At 29.7% G+C, this 13,003-nt stretch overlaps 1 protein-coding gene across 2 annotated transcripts in view; it reads right to left on the reverse strand.

Moving 5' to 3' along the window:
• Positions 1–13,003, reverse strand: part of NetA (Netrin-A) — a 238,349-nt gene that overhangs the window by 2,344 nt on the left and 223,002 nt on the right. Inside the window, exons 4-6 of one of the 2 annotated variants that reach the window (XM_088203456.1) lie at positions 9,250–9,315; positions 773–841; positions 523–709 (exon numbers count right to left, since the gene is read on the reverse strand). In XM_088203456.1, the coding sequence (XP_088059582.1) occupies positions 523–709; positions 773–841; positions 9,250–9,315 (322 nt within the window). Of the gene's footprint in view, positions 1–522; positions 710–772; positions 842–9,245; positions 9,316–13,003 lie in introns of both variants that reach the window. The other variant, XM_088203457.1, reaches the window with a different exon arrangement.

The raw sequence follows: 13,003 nt of genomic DNA on the forward strand, positions 1-13,003 counted from the left end.
TATTATTGTAACAAGAGCATCATTAAGGGTTTTCTGGTACTGGTACCCTGACTTGTATGATTTTTTTATACAGGAATTTTCTAATATGAACCGACGATTTGTAAAATATTGAATCCAGATGTGTTTCTAAAACATTCTTTTGAAGGGTTAAAAAAAACATAAAAAATACCTTATGCATATCAACACACATTGTCATTTTTTGTGTTTGATAATATATCGATTAGAGCAATTAGCTTCATTCAAGAAAGTTATAAATAACTAGGAGTTAAAATATGTGTTTTAAACATGATCATGTGGTAAAAGTGCATGGCCAATCCAAGAATTTTCTCACAATAACTATGCAGAGTAACGCAAAATCAACTTTTATATATGAGCTTTAAAGACTCATGGCCTCGCGCATCAAACAGTATTGTTGTACATATTTTACAAATCGACTCAATGCTATATAGAGCTGTATGAGCTCTTGCAGCGTTTCTGATCCCACTTTATATATAAATGTGCTGTTCTGAGATTTATACTGACTTGTTGGGTTTGATGTTTGGACACTTGCACGCGAGATCGTCTCCGTTGATGAAGAGCGTGGTGGCGCCTCGGCGCAGGTGTGACTCTGCGCTTCGTTTGTACACTTGTTGGACGGACAGAGTGGTACGAGCCCATTGGGACTCTGTCCCTGCCGGCATTATACGTCCTACCACTTTGCCCATTATTGCTGAAAATAAAAATTAAGCAATTTAATAAAAAGTAATTGTTAAATCTCCAAATAAAGTCTCACCGTAATCTCTGTTGCAGTACTTGTTTAGGTTCAGTCTTTTTGTTCCAGCGCGACATTTTCTGCATTGATCTGGAAAATAAGAAGAACGTCATAAAAATAATGTGTGACTTTGGTTCAAAAACCATTCACATTTGAGTTTCAAATATTTTTTCATGTTTAAAATATATGCCATACTAATTCCTAAATTGTTTAATAAATAAAGGGTTTATAATCCAGAACATGAATAAGTACTGAATTACTTCCTTCAGATACTTTTATCAAAACTTTGCTTCTGACTTGGAATAACGAGAGTTCAGACAAAATAGCATAAAACAGAATTATGCCAAAGTGACCGTGAATACCAAAGCCCGAATAGAAGCTTAAGAAAGTAGATGATTTTCTATGACCATCAACCAGGTCCAGACAAAGTCACCTAATTTATTTTTTATTATATATTAGCATTTTTTTATTATTATTATAAAATACATCAATATTTTATTAACTCATTATTTTATAAGATTATTTATTTTTTGAATTTCAACTTTCAATTCATTTGAATACATTGTATTTTCGTCAGGCATAAAATTCGTGTTAAAACATAAATGTCTAATAAAAGTTTTATGCGAGAGGCATAAAAAAGTTTTTATCATGTTAGTAGTAATAATAAATATATTACTATCATAAACCAATGCATTGAAATTAAGAAAGATTATTTGGATTTACAGAATGTGGCGACCACATTATTTACATGAATGAAAATAATATAATTTTAATGGCACAGTGAGATGAGGGATGACTCATCTACATGTTTACAATTTGGGCTCTTTAGAATCTCTCTACCAGGTGATACAGGCAGTACATAATGATCGGATCACGGAGTTACAATGCAGCCACAAGATCTGCGCCACGGAGATTAGGCCACTAGGGGACCTGCCTATACACAGAGAGCCTGCACTATTACGCATAGAGGATCAACGGAAGTAGAGCGCCTTTTCTGTGATCGTTCAATCAATATTTGTTTTGTTTATATATTTATGAACAAATTTATAGGTTACATTATTTTCGACACAATACAGATAGATATTATTATATGCATATAAAATATAATCTTTGAAAAAAAAAATTGTATTTATTTGCAATCACGTTAATAAATATACTCCATCTACAATTTCCCAAGTGAGAACATTTAATTTAAGTGTTGAAAATTAAACCAGATAAGCAATAGATATATTTTTCTAAAAAATTAAAGTAAAGTAAAGTAAAGATAGCAGCACTACTGAGTTAAAGAAATTAGTACACAAAAATACTGACAAATAAGTATTAAAATAATTTGTAACATCTATATAATTATTTAAAAACTATTATTATTTACAGTTAATACACGTAACTGTATAGCTAAGGCCGACTGTTAATAATTGCGCATTTTTAAAATTCAACCACTTGTGGTCATGGCGTACAATGCCGGGGACGTGTAAAACAATGCCAAATAAAATATTCTAAAATAAAGTGCTAAGAAACATTGTAAATGTTCCACAGTATATCTGCAATGGAGAAATACGTCGTCGCTAGTGTTATGTAAAGTTTTTCTGTTAAACACAGACAGCACGTCAACATCGAAGCAGCAATCTCCTCAATATGTGCAATTTGAAAAGACGACTGAAGAGGACTAAGCCCTTCCAACTAGTCTAGTGATCATAACAGGTTCATTAGTGATAGTGCTTGAGTAACCAAAAACTTCTAAACGCTAACGGTGTTATACAAATACATAAATAAGTATCCTAAATAGTCGAAATTTCGAAAATAAGAATTTATGATTAAAAAAATAATTAAACTTATACATAAATAAAACATATATATACATATGCATAAATAGAAAACGATCTTAAAGTATCAAAAATGTTATCGTTTCGTTTGTATTTTTCAATCTGAACAAATATGAAAGATTATGGGGCTTGTGAGTTTTTCAAAAGGACTTCTCCCTTTTTCACCGGTCCTATATTGAATAAATGGCTTACCCCGGAGCCACATCGCACGCTTTCAGCAGACATATAATATCTTTTGTTTACTTTCCAAAACTGCTTCTGAAGATAATCCGTTCTTTGTATACATCAAAGGCGAAATCGCCGGCGGCCGTTGTCAACCTCATATATGCCCGAAGGCAATACGAAATTCACTTTGTGCATCGTCACTAATCGATAATGTAAAGGACAAAAAATTCGTACTGTTCAATTTCAATTTAATATTGTAAATACTAAGATTATAAACATAAACATAGTTAAGTGTGGCAATGATATTCATTAAATATTCACAATTTATTGATTAAATAAATATAAGTCACATTTTTTTTAAATCATTATTTTTTAATTACAAGCTAATAAATTGGTTTAATTATGACTGTAATATCATATCTAAATTAAGAGTAAAATTGTTTAAGTCAAACTAGTTTTATTGCTTAACTATAAAATATGATTATACTTTCTAAAAATATTTCCAATTGAAGAAAGAAAATAATTCTGTATACTGTAATAAATAAAGTGTATAGTGTAACGATTTAATGCAAAAAGGGAAAATTATTTCTAGATTATTATTTCTTAAATTGTCTCCTAATTATAGTTAAAATTCAATTAAAAACTAAAAGTCCGCGATCTAATTAATTGGGCTTATATGATTATTTTTTTTTGTAATCCATCTTAATATTTGATTTAATGGAAAATGATACACAATATACATTGGATGCATTTAAAATTAAGTTTTAGGTTATTGATTAATTGCCAAGTTTATTTATTTTATTTTAAAATTACGTATTTTGTTACTTTATTGCAGTAATAATTTTTGCTGGCATTCAGTTTTTTATAGTCTACTTTATTTATATCTATTAATTTGAAAAAATAATGTGAAATTTCTTGTAGCGATTTCATAATTAAAAAAATCATTATTAAAATAAAATCTCAGTATAGCGAAGCTCACGGGACCAAAGAAAAAATTTCGTTATACTGAAAATTCGTTGTACTGAATGTAAAGAAGATAATATATGTTTTTTTAATTACCATATTACATTGAATGTCACTTGTGAACACATCTGGCACACGCCAAGTCAAGAAATATTGCATCAAGTTGTAACGCCATGAAAATAATTCGTTATACTGAGATCAGTCTTCGCTACAATGAAAACATTTTGTATAAAAGTTTTTCGGGGATAAATTGAAGATTCGCTATACTGGGAATTTCGTTATTTCGGTATTCGTTACAAAGATATTTCACCGTATAACGTTAAAAAAATAAAGTAATGATAGCAAATATAATAATTTGGTAAGAAATATATAATTGGATTTTTTTGTAGCGATTTAAATACTGATTTTTTACAATTCTGGAAATTCATTATCATAACTTTAACTCCATAATCCAGCTTTAAGTTGATAATATAAAAATTAACATAGCAGAGCAAAAGACTGTTTATAACATGATAATAAAGAGGTTTCAATAATAGCAAAAAAATATGAGAATTTTTTTGTAGCGATTTTTTTTTAATACATAAAATTTATTATGATAACTTGGAATCTATAACCCAGATTCAAGTACATTCAATGTATGTATAAAAAACTAATTATACAATAGCATGATATTAAACATATTACGTATAACCTTAAAATTTTTTTAAAATGAATACACACTGTATTATATTATAATATAATTAATTATAAAAAAATAAAAATGATTTTTGTAAATAAATGAAAACATACCTAATTCAGTGTATAATTTTACATGCAAGTTATATTAATGGTAAAATCTTGTTGTAAACTATACTCTAAACAAAAAAATAGGAGCTACCCCTGCGCTTAAAAACATGTTTTCGATCATGTCTAACTATGAAAAATGACTCAGAATGTAAACGGCGAAATTGGCAGAATTGAAAAATTGAAGCGGGATTGCGATCCCGCATCATAAATATTAATGCACGGCAGCGCAAACAAGGAAAAAGCGTGCACGGGATTAAATTTGAATAATGACGTGCCAACTTTGCTTTTCCGCCGAGTTTTCCACGTGAAATGAAATCTGAGGTACGGTGCCGGATCAAAAGAAATCGTCACGTAGCAATCGCGAACGCACACGCCGGGACTGTTTTGCGATTCCTTTGACATTATCAAACTCCAAACTCCGTTTCAAAGAGAAGCTTTTCAATGCACAAAATCCCGTCGGAGTGCGTCGTGTGAAAAACCCTAAAGCTCCCTAACGGGACAAAAATAAAACGGTTAACGAACCCCTAAAGTTTTTTATCTCTCGCATATGGATTAGTTGAATAAATTATATTTAATATTATTTTGTATATGACACTGATATTCTCAAACAGTCAATATTCAACGTGTTTTTAAATTATTTCACGATTGGGTTATCTGTGAATAAGTCTGATCTTATTTATTTTGCGTATTCACAGAGCTTAATTTAATGTAATAAGTCAAAACTTTTGTTCGTACAAGATTTATGTAATAAATACTAAAGCAAAAATAAATTTTATTTAAAAAAAAAATATATATATATATATATTTGAGTCCAAAGTCGATCTCAAAACATTAGGGATGCATTACGCATTCAAATCCCTTTGCCGCCTCTTCGGAAGAAACAATTTTCCAAACGATTAACGCTGAAATGTGTTCAGACCACCGTAATTCCAATTTATTGTATACTTTTTATTTTACCATAGAAATAAAACAAATCGTAAAAAATAATAATGCTGTTAAGATTGTGATGTCAAGAATTAATATTAGACATGTTGCATTTACTTCAAAAAATATATAACAAATTCAGTTTAATAAGTATGTATTAAAGATATTTTATTACAATGCTTGGTCATTAATAGACCAGTGATATAAGTCAGTGACTAATACATAAAAGATACGGAATCGATCATCACAGATTAGGTAATCATAGATTTTTCTAATCTCACATATGAAAATCGAGCTAAGGTAAGCATAGTGGCATCTGTTGATTATAAACAGGCCTACCGAAAGAATTGATGGATGGATGAATAGCAAGAATATATTTATAAAAAAAGTAAAAATCGACCTCCAATAATGAATCTGAACTAAGCTACAGTTGTTTGAGATGTATGTGCTAATGTATTTCAGGTATGAGTTCCTTCAGCTCATTTTATAAATATACAAAAATAAAAGAAGCGGAACATTGCCTTCAAAAGCACCCACTTTCTAGGTAGTACTTTCACAATAAACATTATTATTCAAAGGGACAGATTTTTGATGCGGCTCTGTGTTAAAATTTGTTTACAAATTATTGTTGACTTTATTGCTTTATGAACGTTTATTAAATATTTGACATGAGAGGAAATATTCAATGAATGTAAATTAGTAGCAGTAAATCAAAAAATTCAGATCGAATACCTAAGAAAGAAGCAAAGAAATAATGAAAAATTAACAACAGCACCATTTAAATTATACAAATTTAATGTTTTTATAGATTGTTTTTTCAGTAATTTGACAACTAGTTTTAATGCAGAAAAATAAATAAATAATACATTCAGTTATGTGGTTATTCCTGAAAGAAAATCTAGAAAAAACAGTATCGAATCAATCGCAAAAATATTTTTTAAAATATGGCATTTCAGTAAAATCATATCGGAATATATTTTTACCAGTAGATATATATTTTTTACCAGTAAAAATATGAATTATCTGGCAGGTACTAGTAAAATTATATCATTTTAACTTTTTTACATGTGTTAATATATATATTTGCATACTCATCATTATTTATTTACATCCGATGTATAAATGTTAAAGTGAATGTGTATTTTTTTGTAAAGTTATATTTTCTCTAGTAAGGTCCAAATAAATTTTCACCAATAGATATATATATTTCTACTAGCGAAAATATAATTTCACTAAAAATGTCTATGAAACGCAATTTTACAGTTGCGAAACGTCCATTTGCTGTTCAAACCCAAAACTAATTAAAGCTTAAGAAGTTACATTAGGTAAAGTCCATAATACAAACTAAGCCAACTCATTTCTCAGAGGAAAATAAGCGGAAGAATAAGTACAGATAGACATCGCTTTTCACATATTGCTCCATAGTTTGTCTGCATTTCGATATTACACTGTTTTAAAAATATGATTTTAATTTTAACCGATATTACTATGGACTTCTAATACAACAGGGTTGATAAAAGTATATTTTAACCTCATTTTGGTCAATAAGAGGTCGCAAAAACCATTATCATTTCTCAGAAGTCAAAAATTCAAGTGAAGTGTCGGCGCTGTTGCAGTGAGAACGCCTGAACGACACGGTTTTATTGCTTTTGACGTAAATTTTTGACTTCTGAGAAGGGATAATTGTTTTTTGTGCTCTCCTATCGGGCATTTTTACTAATAGATATATGTATATTCCTACTAGCGAAAATATAATTTAACTGATGGGCGCTAATATGCTGCTCTAAAATGTCAATTTGACAGTTGCGAAACGTTCATTTGCTGTTCAAACCCAAACCTATTTTGCACTTAATAAAAGTTTAGAACTTTTATTAAGTGCAAAATACAAACTAAGCCAACTCGTCTCTCAGGGGAAAATATGCGGAAGAATAGTACAGACAGACATCGCATTTCAGATATTGCACCAAAATTTGTCTGCATTTCGATATTACACTATGTTTTAAAAATATGAAAGCTATTCTTACCGATATATGCACTTCTAATATAAGAGGGCTGATCAAAGTATTTTCAAACTAAATTTTGGTCAATAGGAGAGCGCAAAAACAATTATCCCTTCTCAGAAGTCAAAAATTCACGTCAAAAGCAATAAAATCGTGTCGGCGCCGTCGCAGTGGGAACGCTCGGTTACGAGCGTTCCCACTGCGACGACGACGGCACGATTTTATTGCTTTTGACGTGGATTTTTGACTTCTGAGAAGGGATAATTGTTTTTTGCGCTCCCCTATTGGGCAAAATATGGTTTAGATGTGCTTTATTTGATTCTCACTCATAATGTTGTAATAAAAAGTCTTAATATAAACGCTTGATTATCGAGTGTTTTCACCGCAATGGCACGATCTTATTGCATTTGACATAGACTGGAAGTTCACTATGTGGCAACACTGAGCAGCAAAAAAAACACGACTAATTACTAGGTAAATATTATAAGTAGATATTTTTAATAATTTTTACTATCTAATTAAAATATTTCGCATAAAATATGATTTCAGAAAATATGTCGCAACGGTGGATAATATTTATATTTATTTGTAGCATATCATACCTATAAGTATTTATTCAAAAATTGTATTACGATGTTAAAAAATATATAAAATGACATTTTTATGCCCTCCCCCTTAAAAAAAGCTGAAATGGCGTCCCTGTATTTATTAGTTAAATTCAGTTACCTGGGTTGATGATAGAATACGAATATTTAAGTTCTACGACATGTAGAGAAATAACGAAATGTACTGCGAAATATCAAGATAAGAAAGTTGCAATATCTCGAACATATTATGACAAGACCAAAATAAAAACTGAACTAATTCATCATTTAGGAGAAAATAAGAGGAATAAGAAGTATAGGCAGATGTCGCATCTTGTGGCTACGCAATTTGAGAAATTGGTTTGGGTGCAATTCCACTGAAATATTGTGTCGCAGTAAACAAAATCAGAATCGTCAATATGATTGTCAACTTCGAAAAGGAGATATTACAAGAAGTAGAATATAACTTTTATAAAAATACATTTATTAAGACACGCCTGTACAAAAAAAGCTTTAAAAGGACTGGTATTTAATTAATTGATTTAAGCTATACATTTCTATATATGATATAATATTATACATATACATATACTTATATGAAAAAAAACAAATAACAAATAGATGTTTTATATTGATTTTAACATCACAAAGAGTTGCATCTTAGGTGACTGTTAAAATACTAAAATAAAAAGAAACCATAAAGAATAATTATTGACAATAAAATAAAATATCTTTATATACATAGTTTTAAGTTACGTTAAAATAATTTGTGAGATGTATCCGTGGTTAATGAGCGATGATGTGCCTTGTATAATATAATAGCAAATACGCATTATAGCTATACTTAAATTTTTTTAAACAATTTTGCTCTATGCTAAATTAGTTAATTTATAACAATTACAAATGCTTAACTAAGAATATAAAAAAATATGTTATCTTGTTGTTGTTTATATTTTTAGCATAAGATAAAAATCATTAAGTTATATATAAGTGACCAGCTTATAAAAATTTAATAATCTTAAAACTATTTTTTTTCAAAATCAGCAATAGTGCGTATTTGCCTCATATAACAAATAAATATAAAACAATAATTACAATTAGGACGTTTTCCGGCGCACATCCAATTGGAAAAGCTCCGGAAAACGTTCTCGTAACGGGGTGAGGGATTTTGGATAAAGGGAAGACAACGGGGAGGAATAGAAAGAGAAATGTAGTGAAGTGAAATGATTGATGAATGGGGTGCACTTACTTACCGCGGCCCGAGGGCGGTGCCTCTACTGCCTCCATTGCTTGCACGGCCTGGATCACCTTCGGAATTTCTGAAATAAAAAAAATGGAACGTGAGAGAAGTTACATATTTGTATTCCTTATGTTATGATACAGATACGTATATACAAAAACGTATTTAATATTTTTATAATTTATTAAATAAAATACTAATATATTTTATTGATGTTACGCACAATGTACTCAACGCTTTTATCAACTGTTCTCGCCGAAAGGTTGATATATTGCAATAAATTTATTTTTCCAGAACACATTTTTTCAGCTGTAACACGCAAGCATGACTTAAATAATAATAAAAAAATGCACGCATTAAGAAGACATGTTTTTAGCAAAGGCGTCGAGAGTCAAAATCGTTTACGAAGCCAAAAATTTTCTCGATATCATTTGATTTGCTATTAAATTGCCTATTGATGTTACTCACAATGTGCTCAACTTGTTACTCACAATCGTTAGTTCAGATCTGAATATTACAGAAAAATGTATATTTTGTCTACTTGGTACCTTTAGAATAATCCAATATCCGAGTAAGACTTGCGCGGCCGGTTTTCCTCGGACTATTAAGGACATTCGCCGAGAATTATGCGGAACATTAGCGAGCGGAACGGGACGTGCGGCATTATGAAACAAATGAAATGACAAACGATCCGGTTAAACGTATTAACGCTGAACCATTTGTCAAATGGGCGGAATTATTCGAGGGTCGTGCGAGATGGAGCACGAAGCGCCTGCACCCTGCGACTCGAATTTGCCCGAAGGTGCCACAATTTGACCGCGTCCGGTGCTCGTAAATCACACGTGTACGTGTGTGGTCATGTTCGCTTGACCGAATGCGCAATTTAATTCGATCAAAAAATACATTTTTTATAAGAAAATAACTGAATCGAATAACTCATAAATTTCACATATTATAAGTTGATTTAACCGAGAAAAATAAAATTATTTACTACAAAATAACTGATTTTGTGATAAAATTCATCGGAAAGAAGTGCGTGAAAAAAAGCGTAGTTTAGTGGTTGTCCTTAAAATTTCGCCTTGCTACTGAGAGCTTGCACAAAAAATAGGCGTTAGTAATATAACAGTTCTGAAGTATTTAAAGCAGCTAGGAAAATAAAAAGACAGGCGGACCGGGTGAACTAAATAGAAAACTATGAAGTTTATTTTGTACTTCTGTTAATCAATAGATACGATTTATTTTTAATTGTATTTTAACGTTCGAAAGGTATACTATACGACAACATGAAGCGGTTTGCATAAGCTTAGACAAAAATTAAACTTTGAAGCATTTCCTGAATTTAAAATTACGCCAAAAATATTATGCTTACTGCTTGGTATTTAATATATAATTTATGAAAAAAATATTCCTATTGAAATCACCACAATTAAAAATATTGTCAATAAATGAGCAATTACTATTAATAAGCGTATTCTACTTTGGAGACCACTGGCCTAGAATACAAATTTATAGAATAATGTTTCTAATTGAGTAATTAATTACTTTACAGATAAAAAACTTGAAGATAATGTATACGCCTATTTATTTATTTATTATTGCCAAAACCAGACGACACTCTGGTAACACGGACGTGACGGTAGCTCATTCTTTGGCGGACCGCGACGGGAGTTTGACGGCCGGTGGGGCATCGTCCGCCGATTACATTATCTTAAACTAAAATGTAACTAAATTGTAAACCATGTAAACTTTCGATCAAAATACAGCGGCCCAATCTGTGTATAATTGCCACCCGTCACAATCCGTCTGCCAAAGTAATCTAAATATATTTCCCACTACAACTGCAGTTCGAGCGCAAAAAATATATCCATTGCAATTTTTGTAAGAATAGAGATTTCACTTATTTTTAATACCATGGGAAATACACAAAGCAGCTGGATATGTTTTGTGACTCAATCATTGGGGTTGAAATACTTTATATTTCAACATTATTTATCATTGTAGTTTAAGTTAAATTCATTAAGAAATCCTATGATATTTTCAGCAAATGCTAATTTCTAAGATCATTCAGCATTTGTTATTAGTAGCTGAGGACGGATATTTTCGATAAGAAAAATTTCAATCGCTCCTAAAGTTCAACATTTTTTAATAAATTTTATGGTGAACAAGTCAAGATATTCAATATCTATTTCTGAAGAAAAAAATCATCGAGAGCAAATAAAATGCACGGATGACTCAAATGATTCAATAACACATGATTAATTAAGATATTTTGCACAAAGTATATGTTGGTGTATAACAACCAAAATAATTTACTTTGATATTTAATTGGCTATTGATGTTACACACAATGTGCTCAATATTTTTAGCAACTGTTATAAAATAAAAAATATATATTTTTTCGGTACTAATTTCTTCAGCTGTAACAATCAAATATGATTTAATAAATTCACTATGACTTTATTTTATTAGTTCTCGTTATTTGTGTACTGATCAAAAAAAAAGCTTCATTTTTTTTTATTTTTGCATAAAAATGTGCTATGATGTAAAGTTTCGTTTGAAACTTTTAAATTTTTCTGCGAGTTGAATTATGTCAATTGTTTAGTTTAGTAATGATGACGTATATTGTATTTTTTTAGTACAGACATAATGGCATTGCACAATTAGCATATTGCTTTGTTATCTGACTTGATAACAAAATAATTAACATTCCACTCTGCTTTGAGTACGTTAGTTTTTTATTTTCTGGCTTTGACAATAACATGATGAATATCCAGGGGTAATAAAATAACAATAAAATATCGCAGAAAGCGTTACACGGATAAATGAAAACGCCATCAGCGTAACGTTACAGCGAAATGCGAAGCAATAGGAGCACCACATATCTTGTAACTCCATAACCCAACGGTTGACCGTTTTATTATACAAACTTTGAAATTTTAAGACTGTAGTTTCCTAACCCTATCTCTGGATAAAACAATTATTTTTCTGTAATAAATTTAATTTGTTTAACACTGTTGTCGTTTAAGATTCTATATAACATTTTTTGTGTGATATATTTATTTTAAACAAATTAATTTTATTTCTAGAAATGGATTTTCAAAAAATTATGTAATGAATTTTAGTTATTTTATATTTAATTTCAATAAGAAGTACTAATCTAATTATCTTCTTAAAACTAAAACTTTCTGTTTTTAACTTAATTTTTATAAAAAAATTATCAGTGCTTCATAATTAAAATCAGCAATTAATAAAGTCGAATCTTATTATATACGTAAGTAATTTTAACGAATTTTTGTTATCAATATTTGGATATTTTAGCATCATTTTATTCTCAAAAACTTCATAATTATTTCTTTAATTGCTTTTTGCATTCTCACATTTTGATTTCCAAAGCTTACATGTTGTGATAATTTCTTTAAGCTATTATATAACTTTTATATTAATCACAAATCGATACTTTTATTACATATATGATATATTCATTAAAGAAATCGCATAATTTTGCTTGTATTGAGAAATTTTCAAGCAGATATATTTCTTATACCAGCAATATTTTAATTGTTTGAACATTTTCAGCAAAAGTCTCAAGCAGTGAATAATAAACATAGTTTAATATTCTTGAATTTGAAATCTTGTTAATTTTCATTTCATATAGAATTTTTTCTAGTCTATTTTTCGTCTTCTCATATATGTACATTTGTACAAATATCTATACTCTATTGCTGAGCCGTCACGTAGATATTTTTCAATATTAATTTAATATTCTT

The sequence above is a fragment of the Plectrocnemia conspersa genome, unplaced genomic scaffold (assembly GCF_051122295.1).
Source record: "Plectrocnemia conspersa isolate PC_06_02 unplaced genomic scaffold, ASM5112229v1 ptg000014l, whole genome shotgun sequence".
Classification (NCBI taxonomy): domain Eukaryota; kingdom Metazoa; phylum Arthropoda; class Insecta; order Trichoptera; family Polycentropodidae; genus Plectrocnemia; species Plectrocnemia conspersa.